General features: G+C 51.9%; 2 protein-coding genes, 1 non-coding gene and 1 pseudogene across 3 annotated transcripts in view; 3 read left to right on the top strand and 1 right to left on the bottom strand.

Annotated features, from left to right (window-relative positions):
• LOC136162895 (low-density lipoprotein receptor-related protein 11-like) overlaps window positions 1-8,654 on the top strand; it is an 84,311-nt gene extending 75,657 nt beyond the window's left edge. The window contains exons 5-7 of the mRNA XM_065927320.1: window positions 6,509-6,619; window positions 6,849-6,981; window positions 8,149-8,654. Coding sequence (XP_065783392.1) covers window positions 6,509-6,619; window positions 6,849-6,981; window positions 8,149-8,293 — 389 coding nt within the window. The 3' untranslated portion in view covers window positions 8,294-8,654. The remainder of the gene's footprint in view (window positions 1-6,508; window positions 6,620-6,848; window positions 6,982-8,148) is intronic.
• LOC136162900 (tyrosine-protein kinase RYK-like) lies at window positions 2,908-4,116 on the top strand (annotated as a pseudogene).
• A 7,753-nt stretch (window positions 8,655-16,407) lies between the features above and the next one.
• On the top strand, window positions 16,408-16,479 carry TRNAC-GCA (transfer RNA cysteine (anticodon GCA)). The gene has a single exon. It is a non-coding gene; the product is annotated as a tRNA-Cys (tRNA).
• Window positions 16,480-19,183: 2,704 nt separating this feature from the next.
• LOC136162892 (UL16-binding protein 3-like) lies at window positions 19,184-21,995 on the bottom strand. Its single transcript, XM_065927317.1, has 4 exons — window positions 21,553-21,995; window positions 20,425-20,831; window positions 19,911-20,186; window positions 19,184-19,299 (listed from the first exon to the last, which is right to left on the bottom strand). Exons 1-4 carry the CDS (start codon window positions 21,993-21,995, stop codon window positions 19,184-19,186), a joined length of 1,242 nt encoding a protein of 413 aa, XP_065783389.1.
• Between the last annotated feature and the right edge of the window lie 24 nt (window positions 21,996-22,019).

Raw genomic sequence — 22,019 nt, 5'->3', positions numbered from 1 at the left:
TCAGTACAGTGACAAGGTCATGATCATCCAAGGCAAGCTCAGGATGCGGAAGGAGGAGGCCCTGAGCTCTCCCCTCCATGACCTTATTGCCAGAAATTCTTTCCTGACCTCTGATCAATTTGTATTAATTAGGGAGACCAAAATGACAAAATGATCTAACTAGGAAGATTCTGGCCATTAGCCCACTATACGCCTCCAAGAAGAGGAGGAAGCAAGAGGAGGAAGTGGCAAAGCCAGAGCAGCGACCCTGGCACTCTAATAAACCTCAGGTTTATCCCTCCGCCGGCCGCTGCCTAGGGCGGGGCCTCCGGGCGGAGGAACGGCCGGCCGCGTGGCCAGAGGTGCAGTGTACCTCACCGGAAAGGGTCCGCTCCTCTGACCTGGCATCCTCCACTCCTGCAAAATTGGCTTCCTGGTCCTGCTTCTGATTGTCTGGTTCAGCGCGACACCCGGCAGTGAGTTCGGGCGGGGAACCTGCGGGCGGGGGGCGCGTGGAAGTTGGGTGAGTTACGACCTGAACAGGGTGGTGGCCTGCGCGGGGATTCGTGAAATTTCCTGCTGGGTGGCACCGCCGGCCCCTCCTCTTTCCCTTCCCCTGGCCCCTTTGCACCTCGGTGGCTCCCACGGGCTACTTGCCGGCTCTCCGGGTCAGAACAGGGGTGCCTTAGTGAAACAGTAATGTGGGGAGTTTGGGAGGTGACGCTAAGAGAAGAGGGGGCCAGAACACTACAGGGAATGCTGTTGAGGCCCCCCAGGGCCCGGCCCACCCCTTGGGAAGTGGGAGTCCTTGAGCCCGGCGGGCTGGGACCCAACCCGTAGGCCTCTCCACTGGGAAGGGACCCAGAGCCGCCCCGAAAAGCCCAAGCCTGAGATCTGCTCATAGAGCCCCTTCTGGTCCCTTAACACTACTGCTGAAGGGAAGTAGGTCCCTTCCCTACTGCTCTCGGTCCTTGAAGGACCAGCACTCTTTTTTTTTTTTTTTTTTTTTCATTTATTTTTATTAGTTGGAGGCTAATTACTTTACAATATTGTAGTGGTTTTTGTCATACATTGACATGAATCAGTCATGGATTTACATGTGTTCCCCATCCCGATCCCCCCTCCCGCCTCCCTCCCCACCCCATCCCTCTGGGTCTTCCCAGTGCACCAGACCCGAGCACTTGTCTCATGCACCCAACCTGGGCTGGAGATCTGTCTCACCCTAGATAATATACGTGTTTCGATGCTGTTCTCTCAAAACAGCCCACCCACGCCTTCTCCCACAGAGTCCAAAATTCTGTTCTGTACATCTGTGTCTCTTTTTCTGTTTTGCATGTAGGGTTATCGTTACCATCTTTCTAAATTCCATATAAATGCGTTAGTATACTGTATTGGTCTTTATCTTTCTGGCTTACTTCACTCTGTATAATGGGCTCCAGTTTCATCCATCTCATTAGAACTGATTCAAATGAATTCTTTTTAATGGCTGAGTAATATGGAAGCAACCTAGATGCCCATCAGCAGACGAATGGATAAGGAAGCTGTGGTACATATGCACTATGGAATATTACTCCACCGGCACTCTTTATCACCGATCAGTTAACACCTGCAGGACTGCTGAGGGGAAGAGAGCTCGCGGCCATCCAGGCCTCGGGGCGGGGGGGTGGGCGGTGGCAGGCGGCCAGCTTCTTCTGGGCGGTGGAGGCGGGCCCTCAGAGCGGGACAGAAGTGCCTGCCCATCTCCCGGGGAGGCGCGCGCATCCCAAAGGCACCCGCCAGTACCGCTCAGGTCCTCTGGCTGCCTGCCAACCGGGCGGCCGGTGGGCGGCGGCAGGGCGGTGGCAGGCGGCCAGCTTCTTCTGGGCGGTGGAGGCGGGCCCTCAGAGCGGGACAGAAGTGCCTGCCCATCTCCCGGGGAGGCGCGCGCATCCCAAAGGCACCCGCCAGTACCGCTCAGGTCCTCTGGCTGCCTGCCAACCGGGCGGCCGGTGGGCGGCGGCAGGGCGGTGGCAGGCGGCCAGCTTCTTCTGGGCGGTGGAGGCGGGCCCTCAGAGCGGGACAGAAGTGCCTGCCCATCTCCCGGGGAGGCGCACGCATCCCAAAGGCACCCGCCAGTACCGCTCAGGTCCTCTGGCTGCCTGCCAACCGGGCCCCCGCCTGCCACCCGGCCCCCCCCCGGAAAACTCCCACGCATCAGTGCTTGGGCTCCAGCTGTCCTGTCCTGGAAAAGTAGATTCTGAAGTTATGATACTAAACGCAGCTCAACTTGACAGTAACTTCAAAAAGCTTCACAGCATTAGACTTGCCACCCAGAAATTGAGGAAGTAAAACTTCAGCGTTGGACAAAACGACCAGCAGAGGAACCCATTTATGATCCTGTACATGCAGCTCCAGCCGTGTCTACACGTGTGTTTTGCATCAGCCTAGGGATTTGCTGTCCAGGTATATTTCTTGTAGTACTAGTATTAGCTATTTTGCATCTTCATAGTATGAAAAGAATTGAACTGGAAGATAGCATCAGCACCAGCAGTAGTTCCCAAGGGCTGTCTCAGTCCCAGTCGTCCCCAGATGTCTCAGTATGTGAGAGGCAACACACCCAACAATACAGCCCCCATCTCCAGTTATCCTCCCTTGTGGGTAGAGGAGTAGGACTTGAGAAGCGTCACTCTTTTGGAGGCCAAAGCTAAGTGAATGATATCAAAATATCTATCCAGGGAGAGGAACTCAAAAGATGTACTCTAAGATGTACTCTAAGGTACTCTTTGGTGTACTTTCCATGGGGGTTATGTAGATGAAAAAGGTCCAGATAAAGAGCAACAAGCATTTGTAAAAGGAGTTAGAGATCAAGCTTCTGAAATTCAGGTGACAATGATGCTCCCTGAAAGTTGTAGCTATGAAATCTTCATCACAGATATCTTCCTATTACCCATGTGTGAACAGATGAAGGGAAAAGCCCATGGTGGACTGCCTTACATGAACTGGGGTATCTTAAATTGTTTTTATGACAGTGCAAATTTGTAGATGCCAATAATCCGCAGGCAACTTCTCAACAAAACCTAGTTCACAAGCTGTCCACATTGCTTGTGGAATGAGCTACCTGGTCAGAAAGAAGTCCTCCACAATGACCTGGCAGCTAGGACCTCTGTCATTGAACAACTTCAAGAGCAAAGCCAATCCCTCTCCAGAGTCTTGTTCCCCATGGACTCTCACTGTCTGGGGAACAACAAAAACACGGGATCGATGGATGGCTTTTCAGAGTCTGGTTAATAATGAGTTCTCCAGCCTTCCCTGGTGATCCAGTGGCTAAGACTCCACACTCCCAATGCAGGGGCCTGGCTTTCATCCCTGGTTGGGGAACTAGATCCTGCATGCCACAACTATGAAGTCAGCATGCTGTTACTAAAAGAGCCCAGGGGTTTATGACTCTGGCCAAATGCCCTAAGTGGACATCTACCCGTTTGATGTGGCCGAGTACCTGAAAGAGGGTTACCAAACAGCCCCGCCTCTCAACTGTCCTGATGAACCATTTATGTGATGGCTTGTGCTGGCCTTCAATCCAGAGGACAGGTGCAGTTCCAGCTAAGGGCCCGGTGTCTCACAGAGGTTCGTGCAGCCCTGGGGGCCTGTGTCGGACCCTCCTCTCACAGTCCCCCAGCGTCAGGAGGAAGGTGCCTGTCAAGGCCCACTTGGAGTCAGCCAGTCACATGCATCACCCAGCACTGCAGATGCACATTTGTCTTCCAAAACACCATGCCTTAGGAATGGAATAGCATCTCAACTTTCTAAGACAGACTTAATGATGTGTAATACTTTCTCAATATCACTTTTATTATGTTTAACTGAAAATGTTTGTGTAAATTTTGTACACATAGTTACCTTTGAGGTTATAGGTATATTCTTACAAGAGTTTTAAAATTGTTTAAACACACATATTTGAACTAACAATCTTACTACCAACTGCTTTTTATTTTCTTAACTTCTACAAGATAATGCAGTTGATTCACCTTTAAAGTTTTACTTTTTTTCACTAGTTTTGGGAATGGTTTGTCTTCAACGTGCAGTCCTTTTTCTTAGGAAAATAAAAACCGTCCAGCAGTTATGGGCTAATGCCCCCCCCCCCCCTTTACTACAGAGTAGCTACCTTGGTCCAAAGTGCCCTAGGGGAAGCCACAGGCTGAGCAGAGCATAGTGGCCATATAACAACTCTAGTGTCACTTCTAGGCCAGCTGCTGGTGGGTCTTGTTTGTTCCCTGTGGCCCTGCTTATACCAAAAGACACAGCCACTTCTATCCTAAGACGGCTGGCCTACCTGAACTAATGATTAGGGGTTGATGAGCACACATCACGATGGGCAACTCCAGTCCATGACCAGAGGCCTCATCTCTGCCAGGCCCCAGGACCACACCAGGAGCCACATTTAAATGCTGTGACTTTCCCCACTGCAAGTGGCATGGCCTAGCTTCAGGACACTCGGGGTCTGTGTTATGAGCTTTCAAGTAGAAAATGGCACGTAGCACCTTTCTGACCACAGATACCTCTGATGTCATGGTTTCTGCTGGGTCATCTGCCCAAGAAGCAGCTCCAGCCATACTCATCGTTCACCAATTGTGACTGCTTTTGTGCTGAGACAGCAGATTGCAGCAGAGACTTAGGGTCTGTGAAGCCTAAAATATTTCTTCTGTACCATTACAGGAAACCTAAGGCCACAGTGGTAGTTAAATGAAGATAGGAGAGGGACCACACCCCTGCAGCCCTTGGCCTATTGTAGATTGGTACTTGTCTCTGTGTTTTTCCAGGATATTGTGTACACGAACTATTGGCGGATGGGGAGGTAGGGTCTGAAGTTTGAATCTGGAATTCACTAATATGGTAGCCTTCACCCCACGATAATTTACTAGCTACTCAGGTCTCCATGAATGTCACAAGTCCAGGGCATGTGAAATGACTGCTGTGTGGTCTGTGGACTCAGTGGTAACCACTGTAAGCAGAACCTGGAGTGCTGTCCATTGATGGCCTGGTACTCCAAGCTTTGCTTCAACAATTGGGGGACCATGATGATGCTACGGTTCCTGTGCCTGATACAAGAAACACACTAGGTGCAATGTGAATGTGAGAGTAGTTTCTGCTTCTGCAGGTTCACTTACCCCAGCAAATAACCATGTGGCTTTTGGGAAAGAACGGAAGGACTTACGCACTAGATGTGGTAATGAAGGGGCCCGTCTCTTTAGAAAGTGGCTTCTCTCTTTGGTGGCTTAGATCTGAGAAGTGGCTCAGATCTGGAAAATGGGCCTGGATCAGACGTTTGGTAGGGATGCCTGCTTTTGGCTTCCTGATCATCCAGCCTGTGACATCCAGCTTCCTGCCATCCAGCTGTCTCTCTTTAATTCTTTCAATGGTACAGTTTGTATCTAGGTTCCTGCCAATCTGTTTGCCTTTAGGATCACCCTGTGCTATGAGCCAGCATCATATTCTCTGCAGTCAGGCCCTGGCTGGCATTGAGACTCTCTAATCACTTTGACCCCTGCACCTCTTTTCTGCTGACCTAGAGCACCCTCACCTGGAATCTGATTTTTCCACAACTTCCATTCCTGTTCCTGATGGAAGCGCACAGGAACACCATGACCTCCTACCATCCCTGACCTTCTGCAAAAGTCATCCTTGAGCTATTGCAGATGCTTCTCATCCACACTTTTATCTCGGGTTCCATAGAGTCCATCAGGCTTTCCCATGGAGCTGGTGGACTGCACATCTTCCTGCCCTTTCACACCGTGTCCGCCCTGCAGAGTCACTTCTCTGAGCCTTGGATCCCCTCCTCTACCACCTGCCTCGGAAATTCTGGATTTTCTCTTTCATGCCATGTGGGCCAGGCCTTTCTCCAGGCTTCCAAGTCCCATTCTAGTGGGAGATCGCCACGTCTCCTTGGCCTTGCTAAGCCCAGTGACCCGTCATTATAAACTCTCCCTTCTCCAGCTTTGGGTTCTGTGCTCATCCTCCCCACCCACACCCCCACTGGCTGTGATCCGCTTCTTCAGGAAAGCCCCCTTCCGCTCTGCATGTCCCACAGACACTCAGAGAGAACCTGACATCCTCTGGGTTTGGGCCTTTCCTTCTGAACCAGCCTGGCCCATCCCTGGAAACGTATGTGTGGATTAGTGCCACATGTGGAGCTTGTGAGCAGAGTGGAAATGGGGCATATCAGGGGCTGTGGGGTTTCTTGCCTGCCTGAGGCTTTGTTGCCTTCCTCAGTCGTGCCTGGTGAGGGGTGGGGGCAGGCGGGGGTCCTGCTCTGTCAGCCCAGCCCGCAGCCTTGCTCTGCTGTCACAGCCCTGGGGGAGGAGGCCTATGGGTCTTCTTCTCCCACCCTCACCCTCTCTGCGGTTTGCCTTCAAAGACGCTCACTCTCTGTCCTATAACTTCACCATCGATCCTCATCCCAGACCTGGACAGTTGTCGTGTGAGGTTCAAGGACAGGTGGACGGAGAACTTTTTCTCTCCTATGACGGTGGTCATGCCAAGATCATATTCACAGGTGTATTAGAAGAAGTTAAAACCATGAAGCCCAGCAAAACACAGATCAAAGCTTTTGGAGACATCATAGACCAACGGCGAGATTTTACAATCGAGAAACACACCGTCACCCGTAAGTTAGAAATTCCAAGTACAGGAGGAGCAGATGGGGGGTTTCGGTGCCTTCACTGTTTATGAGTGGGCTCCTCCCTTCCCCCATCTCACCCGGGGATCTATCACTGGGGCCTCCATGTGATGGGTGTAAACTGTCTGCACAGTAGGGGTACCTGAGTCAGGGGGGTGAGGAGGCATCTGCCGAGTTTGGGGTTGAGACAAGGGCTTGACTCTTACTCTCCTTGCAGCATCACCGACCACGGGCCCCCCTACAATCCAGCCCACGGCCACAGTCATAAGTCTCACCACAAACATCGCCGTCGGGGTTGCAGTCGGCATCATAATGGTCATCATAATAGCCTATTCCGTTTACAAGAAGAGGTACTGAGGGTAGAATTCAGAGGGCAGGCAGGATCACAGGGGCTGGTGTGAGGAGGGGGAAGGTGAATCCCAGCCGACCCCTGCCCTCACTGAACCTCCTCATCCTGGAAATGAGCTGGTGGATAAGACCCCGTATCACCTGAGAGGAGAACTCGGACAAGCTCAGGCCTCAATTTTGATAGCACCTCACTATCAGATGTCAGTGGGAAGTGGGGGGTGGCTGGGGGCCTCTTGGAAGTTAAAAGGGTTTAGCCACGTCCCCTGACTGAGCACAGACTGCTGGTTGGCAGGGCCCAGGGTGGGTGGTGTGAGAACAGCAGGCGCTCAGGGCGAGGGCAGGACTCCCGGGGCTGAGAGCAGCATGGGGGCTCCACATAGGTGTCAGCGTGGAGGGGACCCACCCAGGGGCCAAGATGAGAGGGGCCGGGCTCTTGTCCAAGAAGGAAGGGGTGGGAAGGCCTTTGCAGACCCAGCTCCAAATGCCTGTCCTCACAGGAAGTGGCTTGGGTCAGGCAGGCAAGGCAGGAGCCCCCAGCAGAGACTGTGGGGAGGGGCGAGGCCAGGCCTGTGCTCCTGGAGCAGCAGCAGTTCTGAATCAGCCTGTGGCCTGCCTGTCACCAGCCTCCTGGGACCCAGAGCCTCCATCACTGAGCGGCCCTGCCTTGAGCAGAGGTGCCTGGGGATGGTGGGCCTGAGCTGGGGTGGAGGCGCCCAGCTGGGCAGGACCAGGAAGAGATGGGGGGCAGGGACCCTGGTCCTGAGAGCTGTGTGTGCTGCTGGCTCAGAGGCTGGAGGGGAGGGAAGGAAGGAGGTTTGCCTGCAGCCCCCCAGGGCTGTCAGGAGGCAAGGCCCCTCCTCTGGGGACCTGCTCCCTGGCCCTTTAGGCCCCCCTCAGGGAGGATCCGGACCTGAGTGAAGGGAGCAGGTTGATTCCTCACTGGCTCCAGTCCTGAGCCTGACCAGGGCGTATCAGGGCCTGGGGTGACTCTGTGATGCAGGAAGGAAGGAGGAGGGGACAAGAGGCTGCTGGGCCTAGGGTGGGGTGGGGATGGAGGACATAGGAGCCCCTCAGTGAGGGCGGGGCTGGAGGGGGCTGGGGAGGGGCAGCCCCAGGAAAGTGATGGGATTCCTCAGCCTCCTGGACCAACACCTCTTTCTTTTCTGCAGGAGACGATGCTCCCAGGAAGCCCCTGACAGGTGCTCTTTCTGCCTCTGGACTCGGTCTTTGCTTGGCTGCTTTTCTTCTCCTGCTGTTCACTTTAGAGCCAAGAAGTCAGAGCTTCGGAATCCCAAGTCTGTCTACCACGTATGATGACACAGTGGTTGCACCATCTCGTGTCTCTTGCCGCATCTGATGAACATCCTCCTCAACCTTTTTATTTGTTTTAAATCTCCTTTCCCAATTTCTCTTGGTGTTCAGTGATGCAGTCTCTGCACTGATGCTTTCAACTACTTTAACAAGAGATCACCACAAACATAACACTTTCAATCTTCTAGTTTTTGGAAAATTAGACCTTTTCCTGCATCGTGACCTTATTCTTAAAAATGATGATATTACTGGAAAAATACATCTGCTATTCCAGGACTCAGGGATTTTTTTCCTATATCCAGAGAAACAACTTTGTTATATTTTCAAAGGAATAAAATTTTACATTGACTGGTTCCCTTCATAATTTATTACCCTCTTGGTGCTGAGTTGTGTTTGACTCTTTGTGACCCCATGGACTGTAGGCCACCAGGCTCCTCTGTCCATGGGATTTCCCAAGCAAGAACACGAGTAGGTTGCTATTGCCTTCTCCAGGGGATCTTCCTGATCCAGGCATCAAACTCATGTCTCCTGTGTCTCCTGTACCTCATTCGTTGGCAGGCCGATTCTTTACCACAAGCACCACCTGGAAAGCCTTTATAGTGATTCTTAAATCAACATCTATATCGCAGAAAAGTTAAGTACTTCATGCCTGTTTTCTAATCCAGGAGAAAAGTCATTATTTCACCATTCCTCCACATTGTGAGATTAAACAGAATCAATGATAATGCTTTATTTCTTGTGGAAACAGAGAATTTAAGGATCACTCCTAAAGTAACATGCAGTCCAGCTGTGAAGTGATCCTTAATTTATTTGGATTTTCAAATGTATATTTCACCATATCCCAACAGTAGGTCATGTGTTCACCCTACTATGCAGCCATCCGAATGTTAGTTCCAGGCTCAAAACATAGACTTAAATCCATGTAGATAGAAGCCGACCTCAGAGATATTGTTGGCTGTGTTCCAGACCAGGGCAGTAAAGTACATTTCACAATAAAGAGAATCACACAAATTTTTTTCATTTCCACTGCACATAATATTACGTTGACATGGAAGTCTGTTAACTGTGCAATACCTTTATGTCTGAATAAACAATGTACAGAGCTTAATACACAGCACTTTGTTTCTAAAGTAAAACTTGTTGGGCATCATCTGAGCCTCCAGGGAGTCACCATCTTTTTGCTGGGGTAGGTCGTGTCTCAGTGTCTGTGGCTGCTGACTGATCGGGGTGGTGGCTGAGGGTTGCGGTGGGTAGCGCAGTTTCTGAAAATAAGACAACAATGAACTTTGACACATCATTTGACTCTTCCTTTCACAGAAGAATTCTCTTAGCATGTAATGCTCTTTGACAGCTTTTTACCCATGGTAGAACTTCTTTCAAAATTGAAGTCAATCCTCTCAAATCCTCCTGCCTTTTCAACTAAATGTATTCTAAACTTAGAATATTCTAAGTCCTTTGTTGTCATTTCAACAATCTTCCCCAAGTCTTCACCAGGAGTAGATTTTATATCAAGAAACCACTTTGTTTGCTCATTCATTAGAGTCAACTCTCATTTATTCCAATTTTATCATTAGATTGCAACAATCAGTCCCATCTTTACATTAGGCTCCACTTCTAATTCTAGCTCTCTTGCTATTTCTGCCACATCTGTAGTTACTTCTTCCAGTGAACTCTTGAATCCCTCAAAGTCATCTAAGAAGGTTTAAAATCAACTTCTTCTAAATTTCTATTAATGTTGAAATTTCAACCTCTTTTCATGAATCACAATGATTTGGGTGGAACTTATAATCATGAATTTGCTTTAGAAAGTTTTCAATTGACTTTGCCCAGATCCATCAGAGGAATCAGTATTTGTGGCAGCTATAGCCTTGCAGAAACTGTTTCCTAAATTCCACGATTTGAACACCATGACTACTTGATCCGTGGGCTACAGAATGGATGCTGTGATAGCAGGTATGAGAACAATATGAATATCATTGTACTTCTCCATCAGGGCCCTTGGGTGCATTCTCAATGAGCAGTGATATTTTGAAAGGAATCCTTTTTTGTGAGCAGTAGGTCTCAACAGTGGATTTAATACTTAAGGTAATCAGTGTTGTAAACAGAAGTCATCTCGTCTTTGTTGTTCCATTTGCAGAGCACAGGCAGAGTAGATTTAGCATAATTCTGAAAGTCACTAGGATTTTCAGAAGGTAAGTGAGGCTTGGCTTCAACTTCAAGTCACCAGCTGCATTAGCCCCTAACAAGAGAGTCAGCCTATTCTTTGAATCTTTGAAGCCAGGCACTGACTTCTCCTTGCTAGTCATGCAAGTCCTCGGGGGCAACTTCTTCCAATAGAACACTCTTCTCTACACTGGAAAGCTCTCATTTAGGATAGCCGTCTTCAGAGATGATTTTATTAGATCTTCTGGATGACTTGCTGAAGCTTCTGCATCAACTCTCTCTCTTCCACTCTGCGCTCTATGTTAGGAAGATGGCTTCTTTCCTTAAACCTCATGAACCAACCTCTACCGGCTTTCTACTTTCTTTTCTGCAGCATCTTCACCTCTTTCAGCCTTCATAGAATTGAAGAGAGCTAGGACCTTGCTCTGGATTAGGCTTTGGCCTAAGGCAGTGTTGTGATCTTTCGTCTACTCCACTGAAAGATTCTCCATGTCAGCAGTAAGGCTGTTTTCATGTGTGTGTTCACTGGAGGAGCACTTTTGATTTCCTTTAAGAACTTTCCCTTTGCGTATACAGCGTGACTATTTGTGGCAAGAGACCTAGTTTCTGGCCCATCTTGGCTTTGACACGCCTTCTTCAAAAGCCTAACCATCTCTATCTTTGGATTTAAAGTGAGAGATGTGTGATTCTTCCTGTCAATGGGACATGTAGAGGTAAGGTTATTAATTGGCCTAATTTCGATATTGTTGTGTCTCAGGGACTCAGGCATCTCAGGAGAGAGATGAATGCATCAACGGAGCAGTCAGGACACACACATATTGGATGGCAATGTGCCCATGGTTCCTGGCACCCCAAAACAATTACAATACTAACAAGAAAGATCATTGATAACAAAAGGCAAAATCAAGATTGCCAACTAGGACACCCTGAGCCCCACTCTCCCATGAACACACCAAAACTAAAACCACATACAAAACAGCTCTCTTTCTGAGAAAATGACCTGAAACTGGCAGAACATCCCCTCTACAACTAGCATAAAGAAAGAGCCACACTAAGAAGGGCAGGAGCAGAAAAGAAGGGATCTAGTTGGGACCCGTTGGCCAGTTACTCTCAAACGGAGGGGCCATCACAAACTGGAGCATTCTGCCTAAGGAGCAGGAGGGTTTGGCCCTACATCAGGCACCCCAGCCCTGGTGCAGCTCTGGGAGAAGCAGCCCCATGCCCCCACTCCCCCACTCCCGTTTTGGAAACCAAGAGGGTTTACAATCTGGAGCACTGGATGACTGTGGGAAATGGAGACTCCACTCTTAGAGACCACGGGCACAGAATTGCTTGCTCCCTGTCCCAGCTCAGAGTCAGCAGATTGCAAAGGGTCTGGTGCTCTGGCCAGCATTTGGAGACCATGCCTAGCACTGGCTGGGGCTCACAGCCAACAGAGCTCCAGACAGGAAACTCTCTGCAAACCACCACCCCCCCCCACCAAAACACACACACACACACACACACACACACACACACAGGAGCCAAACTTGACTCTCTCCATCTCTCAGCTCTGCCCTGCCTCCGTGTGACCCCAGCCCAGGCTGAGATAATCGTCGCAGGTCCCTGGGGTCCTGGTGAGCCGTGTGACCGCATGGCCACACGCAGGCTCATCTGGTAGAAGCCCTGACTCACATCCCACCACCATGCTCTACCTTGGGGTCACCCAGCTGCCACCCACGGAGAGCAGCAAACTCTGTGAATCAACAGGTGCAAAGGAGGCAAGAAGGTTCTCAACGGACTCACTAGAGTCTCTGTGTGGGACGGACCTGTGCGGGGAGGCTGGTTGGAGGACAAGAGACCCACAGGTGTTTGCAGGACTTGGGGTTGGGTGGGACAAGAGCTTGGTGGGGCGAGGCGACCTGTGTGGGGAGAGACACCGTTATGAAGGGCTGGGGGCGGGAGCCTGAGTTGAATCCCCTGGAGGAGGCAACCTGGAAGCCCATGGTAGACTCAGAGCACAGGGAGGAAGGACTGGGAGAACAGGAGGAAGTCAGAGGCTGCCATCAGAGATGTGTCAGGTCAGCCCAGTGTGAGGGGCATTGGCCCCAGGGACCTGGGCAACCAGACTCACCCCATGCATGCCCCTGTCCAGGGACTCACCACAGATTCCCAGGTATGAAGTCAGAGGTGGAGGGCTGGGGATGTTGGAATTAGCACCTGAAGCAGTTTCATGGGTGTGGACTATAGACACCTCCAGAAACAGGAATCTGGACAAAATTCTGACTGTGCTAGTTTCTTCATCTTGCCATGCCTCAATTTACACATTTGTAAATGGGAAACGCTACTTAATGGAATGAATAGAGGCTAAATATTCATTTAGGACCTGAGGAGATCATGCAGCTAACCCCAAATTTGTATATGCTGAGTACTCACCAACCCATCTCAGGAGTTGTTGTTGTTTAGTCACTAAGTCGTATCTCTGTGATCCTGTGGACTGTAGCCCGCTAGCCTCCTCTGTCCATGGGATGTCCTCAGGCAAGAATGTTGGAGTGGGTTGCCATTTCCTCCTCCAGGGGATCCTCCCCATCCAGGGATGGAACAGACATCTCCCACATTGACAGGCGGATTCTTTACCGCTGAGCCACCTGGGAAGCCCCTTATCAGGTGTTAGTGCCACTAAAGATACACAAGGAACTGGGGATCCAGAGAAGGGGATGGACAGAAGAAAGGTGAGGCACAGATGATTGCAATTTTGAGGAACAACAGTCCCACAGAGGGTGTGGGGAGCCTGGGGGGAGCCCCCAGGAGAGACTCCAGTGAGAGGACTCTGGGGACTCATTCCCTCCTCCACTGGCCAGCCAGGCTCCTCCCCACGGTGGGTCACCCCGGGCTCCAGGTGTCAAGGGCTGCTGGCACCAACGTCAGTCTTGCTTCCTGGTCCTGCTTCTGAGGCCCAACTGTGTCCATGGAGCGCAGGGTGGTGAGCTCAGCTCCTGGTGAACCTGCTGGGAGAAGGCGGGATGATGCATTATGACCAGAGAGCAGGACCTAAGCTGGTCTTGTTTAGAGAGCCTGTGGGCACAGGGCTGCCTCCGCCTCCTCCTCAAGCCTTAGGTGAGCTCCTTTCCTTCTTGGCAGCTGCTGGGCTGGTTGACCACTTTCAGGCCAGCAAAAGGGCAAATTGGTTGAAAACGCAATGCTCAGACAATGGGAGGTGGGGCGGCGAGAGGCCGAGGAGAGAACATGGAGGGAACACTGCTATCCCTAAGCTCCCAGCCCCTCACCCACGCCCCCAGGAGTGGGAGCCCCCGATGCAGGGCTGGGACAGGCCACCTTCCTGTGGGGGGGAGCCCAGACACCCCTGAAAAGCACAGCACTGACCTCGTCTGTTCACACAGACCCTTCTCCTCCACATGACCTCCTGCCCTTGAACTCCCAGGCCGCTTTACCAGCCATAAACCACCCGTGCCGCCCTGGGCTCCCACTTCCCCAGAAACATCCCCTTGGGGTCACAGCTCCTCCCCTGCAGCTCACTGAGTTCACTCCACATTTCTGCATCCCGAGAAGCCCAGGGCCGTTCCCACCTGAGAAGCGACCCGAGTCACACTCTCCACCACCTGGCATCTTATCCCCTTGCCTGAGGACTCCCCCCAGCAAAAGACTCTCAGCCTGGTCCCCAGGAAGGATGGGAGCCCAGTCCCCAAAGTATGACATGGGGCCTGAGGGTGAAGAGGGGCACCCCACTTCTACCCTTTGGTCTCACATTCATATCATCCAGAGATTGTGGAGATGGCAGCCTATAATGGTTATTGATTAAGACAGGAGCTGGGGAAATCTTCTATAGAAGATAAATCTGACCCACTGTATGGGTCTTCAGACACAGTGATACATCCGTAAGAAGGATGCAGGCCGGTTATGTATTCAATACCCTGCATCTCATGCATCACATTAATAGCAGCGGGACTATGATGATGTTTCAGATCCCTGGACATGATGTCAGTCGCACACTGGGTCCATAGGAGTGTGGGGGTGGCTTCTGCGTCCCAGTGTGCACTTACCTGAGTCAATGGCCATGTGGCTCCCAAGGATGGGGAAGGCCAGAGACTGCTGCACTGTGCTTGCCATGGTGATAAGAGGGCCTTCCTGCTGGAAACTGGCATCTCTCTCTAGTAACGGATTCTCGGTTCTGATAACTGGCTCAGTTCTAGAAACTGGGTCAAGTATCCAGACAAGCTGTTGCAATGGCTGTTTTCAGCCTCCTGATCATCTAGCTTGTGTTTATTTTCTTTTCGTTTCTGGGGTTTTTGTTTTTTGGTTGGCTGCCTGGCTTTTGAGATCTTAGTTCCCTGACCAGTGATCAAACCCAGGCACCTGGCAGTGAGCCTGGAGTCCTGACCAGTGGATCAGCAGGGATTTCTTTTGTTTCATTCCTTTCCATCATGCAGTTTGTATCTAGGTTGGCAGCCCATCCAGGCTGTCTGCCTCTAGGGTCACCATGTGCTGTGAACCAGCATCATAGTCTCTGCGGTCAGGACCCAGCTGGTCTTCCCATCTCTCTGCTCATATCAGCCATTGCACCTGCTTTGTTCCTGACACAGTGCGCCCCCAACCTCGAATCTGCATGTGTTCAATTCCTGCTTTTGCTGGAAGCCCACTGGAGACACCATCTCCAACCAGTATTCCTGATCTTTAGCCAAAGTCCTCCTGTGTTACCGACCATAGTTCTTGGACTCAATCAATAGAAGTTGATAAAAGGCCAGACACAGATTCGGGGCAGGGGGGCGGTGGTGAAGCTTCACTGGGACTCATGAGGAAGCAAAAAGAAGTAACATGTTCCCTTGCTGGCTCCAGAGCGTGGGGGATGCGGTCCCACATATGAGAGGAGGGTGGGGGCGGGTCCTGGGTTCAGACCAGGGCGGTGACCTGGGTGGTTTGTTCCCCCTTGGTGGTGCTGTGTGCAGGGACCATGACCAGTACCTGCTTTTGCTCCTGGCTGCTCTGAATTCGCCTTAGTTTTTTGGTCTTTTTCTGTCTTGTTGCTGATTATTTGCCCCAACTGCACATGCAAGCAATTATCTTTAGCCCCTTATAATTTCTTTATATTTTGATGTTTGATGTGACTTTTGTCCAGCTACACTCACTGCAACAAACTGTTCCAGCCTGTCTCATTACCCACTGAGGGGTTCTACACCCTTATTCTGAAGGGTTAAGGGGCCGAAGCTTTCTTCTATCCAAACTTCTCCCTGCTGGACAGGGACCACTGAACTGAGCCTCCCCTCAAGGTGCAGAAGTGCCTCACAAGGACCTACATGGACCTGGGCCACCCTCCACTGGGACGGGCTATATTCCTTGAGCCACCATGAGTGTTGTTTCAAACTGGTAGATCCTACAGGCACAAAGTCAATCAAAAGGTTAAATAAACAAGGACTAGAAAGGAAAGAACAACAATAGCCATTAAAGGGCCTAGAGAGGGAAGGAACCAGGTTAACTTTGAGAGGACTTGTTCTTTTTTTAAACTCTTGGCGGAGGCAAAATCTCCCATGACAAACTTGTGAAGCCCCTCTACCTGTAAATTTAAGGTGCATATTTACACCTTAACATAAGGTGTGTATCTCCTTAATATTGATCTCAGAGAGACAGCAGTGGGCTGTGCTAAAGAGGGACCTTAGTTTCCTACTCAGGAATTGAACCTGGGTAGCTCGGTGTAAAACAAAGAATTCTAGACACTGAACACCAAGGGCGAGATGCAAAGTTCCCTTCGCTCTTACCATCTGTGACAGCAGGCATGTTTCAAGGAGGTAAAAACTGTAAAAACAGCTTCCAAAGTAATTACTGGAGACATACAGAGAAACAGTTTGTTTAAGAAGGAAGCAAAGTGGAAATATACACCCAGAGAGGAGTGCAGGTGTCCTGAATGAGCAGCACAAAGAAGCCAGGCTAGGGATTTCACACACACATACATTTCTCTATCTTCCCTGGTGACTCAGTTGGTAAAGAATTTGCTTGCAATGCAAGAGACCTGGGTTCGAACCCCAGGTTGGGAAGATCCCCTGGAGAAGAAATTGGCAACCCACCCCAGTACTCCCTTGCCTGGAGAATCCATGGACAGAGGAGCTGGCAGCTTACAGTCCACGGGATCCCAAAGAGTCAGACATGACTGTGCAACTAACTTTCTTTTACTTTCACTCCCATACATGTATCTATTCTTCCCTGACTCCCCTCCCATCCCCACCCAGGCTGCCACATAACATTGAGCAGAGTTCTATGTGCTACACAGGAGGTCCTTGCTGGTTATCCATTTTAAATAAATCAGTGTCTACATGGTGATCCCAGACTCCCTAACTATCCCACCCCCCATCCTTTCCCCCTGGCAATCACAAATTCATTCTCTAAATCTGTGAGTCCCTTTCTGTTTTGTAAGTAAGAGCACTTGTGTCACGACTTTTTGGATTCCACATATAAGTGATGAAAAAGGTGTTTCAGCTCCTCTGTCTGACGTATGTCGCTCAATATGATAGTCTCCAGGTCCATCCATGTTGCTACATATGGCGTTATTTCATTCTTTTTGACGCTGAGTAACACTGCACTGGATATATGTCCACATCTTCTCTATCCACTCATCTGTCAGTGGACACGAGGTGGCTTCCAGGCCTGGCTGCTGGGAACAGCGCTGCCATGAACACAGGGCGCACGCATCTGCTCAGACCGTGTTTTCTCAGAAGCACCAGGTACATTTAATCCCATAAGGTGGAGAAATGGTGAACCATCATGACTTCTCTCGTGAGAGAGAAACTTAAATACTTCAAGTTTTCTGGAGTACAGAGATTTTTATTTAAATAGCAGTAGCATAATAAATGGGCTTCCCCAGTGGCTCAGATGGTAAGGAATCTGCCTGTCAATGCAGGAGACACAGGAGACGCGGGTTCAATCCCTGAGTTGGAGAGGTCCTGGAGAAGGAAACAGCATCCCACTTCAGTGTTCTTGCCTGGAGTATCCCATGGACAGAGGAGCCTGGCAGGCTACAGTCCACGGGGTCGCAGAGTGTCGGAGGACTGAGCGACTAACACTGTCACTTACAGCATAATAAATTATTAAGGGAGACAGTCATAAATAAAACTTTGTTCTATTGAAATAGACTGAGGTGGTTTCTCCAGACACAGAAAGAATCCCTGAGTCCTATAATAGCAAATGGTATTTTTCTTGCAATATCATTTGCAAGAATGAGGTCACGAGGCAGAGTCTAATTATCCATAAACTAGACTATGATGAAAAATGTCCTGTTTGTGGAGATTTCTTCAAGTACCTGATTATTTCAGTGTAGAAATTCCATCGCTTAGCACCAAGAGAAAGTGGTGAAATAGTTTCTGGTTTTTTTTAAAGATGCTGAGTAGGATTTTGTCAAACATGATAAAACCCATGAGATGATGCATTTACTGTGTCATCGGAACCGGAAAACCAACTCAGGATCCATGGGGTGTGATCTCCTGGATCTAAAGTGAAGAGCAGAAGAAAGGCAGACAGAGCACCTGTGGGCTTCCTGGGAGCACCATCTCCTGCAGAAAAGAAAGAGGCCTTGGTTCAGGGGGTTGAGGAATCCTGTCACTTTCCTGGGGCTGCCCCTCCCCGCCCCCCTCCAGCCCCATCATCTCTGAGGGGCTCCTATGTCCCCCACCCCCACCCCCACCCCAGGCCCAGCAGCCTCTTGTCCCCTCCTCCTTCCTTCCTGTATCACAGAGTCACCCCAGGCCCTGACACCCCCTGCTCAGGCTCAGGACTGGAGCCAGTGAGGAATCAACCTGCCCCCTTCACTCAGGTCCGGATCCTCCCCGAGGGGGGCCTAAAAGGGCCAGGGAGCAGGTCCCCAGAGGAGGGGCTGTGCTTCCTGACAGCCTTGGGGGGCTGCAGGCAAACCTCCTTCCTTCCCTCCCCTCCAGCCTCTGAGCCAGCAGCACACACAGCTCTCAGGACCAGGGTCCCTGCCCCCATCTCTTCCTGGTCCCGCCCAACTGGGCGCCTCCACCCCAGCTCAGGCCCACCATCCCCAGGCACCTCTGCTCAAGGCAGGGCCACTCAGTGATGGAGGCTCTGGGTCCCCAGGAGGCTGGTGACGGGCAGGCCACAGGCTGAGTCAGAACTGCTGCTGCCCCAGGAGCTCAGGCCTGGCCTCGCCCCTCCCCACAGTCTCTGCTGGGGGCTCCTGCCTTGCCTGCCTGGCCCAAGCCACTTCCTGTGAGGACAGGCCTTTGGAGTTGGGTCTGCAAAGGCCTTCTCAGCACTTCCTCTTGGGATGAGAGCCCGGCCCCTCTCATCTTGGCCCTGGGTGGGTCCTCTCCCCGCTGACACGTCACGAGGAGCCCCCATGCTGCTCTCAGCCCATGGAGTCCTGCCCTCGCCCTGAGCGCCTGCTGTTCTCACACCACCCACCCTGGGCCCTGCCAGCCCGCGGTCTGTGTTCAGTCAGGGGACGTGGCTGAACCCTTTCAGCATCAATAGGCCCTCAGCCTAGTGCGGACCCCTCCCTTTTCACAGTGTCACCTGATAGTGAGGACCTCTCACAACTCAGGGCTGAGCTAGTCTAAGTTCTGCTCTCAGGTAACATGGGGTCTTATCCACCTGCTCATTTCCAGGATGAGGAGGTTCAGTGAGGACAGGGGTCGGCTGGGATTCACCTTCCCCCTCCTCACACTAGGCCCTGTGCCCCTGCCTTCCCTGTGGATTCTGCCCTCAGTACCTGATCCTGGAAAGGACTCAGCCCAGGAAGACAGTTATGATGAAACTGGTGAGGACCACGGGGACGATCCAGGTGATGTGCTTGATGGCTGCGGCCATGGACTGGACTGTAGGGGGGCCTGTGGTCGGTGATGCTGCAAGGAGAGTGAGGGTGAATCCCTTGTCCACACACTAAACTCGGCAGATGCCTCCTCACCCCCCTGACCCAGGTACCCCTACCCCTCCATCTACACGTGGAGGCCCTTGTGACAGGTCCTCAGACGAGATGGGGGAAGGGAGGAGCCCTGTCCTCAGGGGCTCTGACAGCTGATGGGAGAGCAAGATTTCCAACAGAGTCACTCAGTCCTGCTGGGACATCAGAGACGGTGATGTGAGGATGGAGTCCTCAGGAGCTGACAGCAGAGGTGGTGGTGACAGATTTCCAGAAGGAGGATTGGTGACATTTAAAAGGAGGTTCTGGAAAGAGGGAAGAATAAGAAGGAGATTGGAATCAAAGAGATGCTATCATGTTTAGGATCAGTAAGAATCCATGTTCAATCGTACAAAGGCCTGTGCTGTGAGGAGAGACGTCAGCAGGTAAAAGAGGAAAGAGGATGACAGAGCATCCGGGGGTCATTGTTCTTTCAGGAGCAACTCACCTCTGACGGATCATTTTCACACACACACACACACACACACACACACAGAGGGGTGAATCCATGTCACCATGAGAGAACTACCACTTTCTCCTACTCTTCTCACCTACCCGTGCTCTTCAACATTCTCTCCCAGCGCACCAAGAAAGCCTGATACCAGGCCCGACAGTCTCCCATGGAGACCTTCTTGAAGAAGTCGGTCAGGGCTCTGTCCTTCTCCCACTTCTCTTTCATCTGTGTCCCTCCAGGATGAACTACTGTCCAGTGTCCATTCTCCGAATCAAAGAGGAGCCACAGTTTTCCACTGAAGCCAAACTGCCAGGATGCACTGGCGTGTCTGTTGTCTTCACTCCAGCACATCATCCTGGCCTGCAGGGTCAGAGGTCCTGACCCCACCGAGAAAAGAAAGAGCTCAGCCTCTGGGCTTGACAGATTCTTTGCCCCAACTGGGTCCACCTCCCCTGGGCTCAGCTAATCTGGCCCTGGTCTCTCCAGCAACAGCTGTTCTTTCCACTGGGCTACTAGTGAAGGACAATATCCAACTTTTTAATTTTTTTATCCAAAAACAGTGGATGCAGTTGAGCCCCCAGTCTGCTCCTCCTGCATTTGGACTTCCTCACTCACCCTTGTCTGTGAATCTCTCTGGTGTAACGTCAGACACTTGCCCCTTGAGCAAGTCCCCAGTGTCTCTGAGTGTGCCCGTCTGTGTTTCCCAGGTGTTCATACTTTTCACTTCCTCTCCCAATGGACTCAGGTACTTGATCTCAGCTGTACCACAGTCACAGGAGAGAAAGACCTTTTGATCCACTTCGCCTTGAACCTCACACCATGGCTGTCCATGTCTGGGCCGAGGATCGATGGTGAAATTATAGGAAAGAGAATGAGCATCTGTGAAGGCAAAACACAGTGAGGGTGAGGTTGGGAAAAAAGACCCGCAGGCCCTTCCCCCAGTTATGAGAGCAGAGTACAGTGCAGGGCTGGGCTGACAGAGCAATGACCACCCCACACACACACCACACACCAGTGCCCCCCTTCTCGTGGAGAAGGAGGAGGCCCGCCTGGCAAAGGTCACTCATCCGGGGTGTGTCCCCGTGTCCACCAGGTCAGGGCCCAGCATCATAACCTTTGCAGAGACATGCCAGGCTGCTATGCAGGAAAAGTCTAGATGACAGAGGACTGTCAGAGTCTAACCCCGTGTCCTGTGAGAGATGGGGGGGCCTGTGGGGATGCTCCTGAGGAAGCAGGATCACAGGGAGAGGGGCAAAGAGGTGGCGGGTGACACAGAACCCCAAGTTGGAGAAGGGAGAGTTCACAATCAGGGGTCACAGGATTTAGCAAGGCTGGGGAGACGCTGCTGATCTCCCACTAGGATGGGTCTTGGAAGCCTGGAGAAAGGCCTGGCCCACATGGCATGAAAGAGAAAATCCAGAACTTCCGAGGCAGGTGGTAGAGGAGGGGATCCAGGGCTCAGAGAAGTGAACCTGCCAGGGCGGACATGGTGTGAAAGGGCAGGAAAGTGTCCAGGCCACCAGGCGCCATGACAAGCCAGGGAAGAATCGCTTTCGGACACGCAGGAGAGGATGGCAGAGAAGAGAGTGGCGGGGCCCGAGCGCCGGGAAACTCGGCCCCCGCAGGACCGAGAAGTCGCCCGTGACTCCTCGGCCGGCCCCCGTCCCAGGTCCCGGGTCCGAAGTCACCCCGGCTTACCGGAAAGAGCCTCCTCATCACCCCGCACCCCGGGCACTTCCTTACAGAGACTCACTCACCGGCCGGGCGGGCCTCCTGGGGCGCCGGCCCGCGAGCGCGGCACCTCCGCCGGGGCCCCTCTTCCGCGCCCGCCCGCGGATCCCCACTCCAGCGAAGCCGCTCCGAACGCCGCCGGCCGAGAGCCCCCGAGGCGGGGCCGCGGGGCGTCTGGCCGAGATTCGAAAGAGCCATTCAAACAGAAAACCCCGAGGAGAGATTCGGAACTTCTCTGTGGTTGCGAACTGTACGGTTTCAACCTGCGCGAGAGCGAGCTTGGCTGGACCAGGCAGGCGAGGACCGCGCCCGGCCGATCGCAGGAGCCGGTGCGGAGGAGGAGTGGGCGGTAAGTACGAACCCAGGGCGGGCCCCTCAAATGTTCTGTCTTCTCCCGCCACCCCGAAGCCAACACCCGGCAGACCGCGGGGTTGAGCCACCTGCGCGGCTGACATCCTGCGGGAGACGCCTAGCGCAGG

This window comes from Muntiacus reevesi, chromosome 3 (assembly GCF_963930625.1).
Source record: "Muntiacus reevesi chromosome 3, mMunRee1.1, whole genome shotgun sequence".
NCBI lineage: Eukaryota > Metazoa > Chordata > Mammalia > Artiodactyla > Cervidae > Muntiacus > Muntiacus reevesi.
This window is presented reverse-complemented; position numbering and strand designations above follow the sequence as displayed.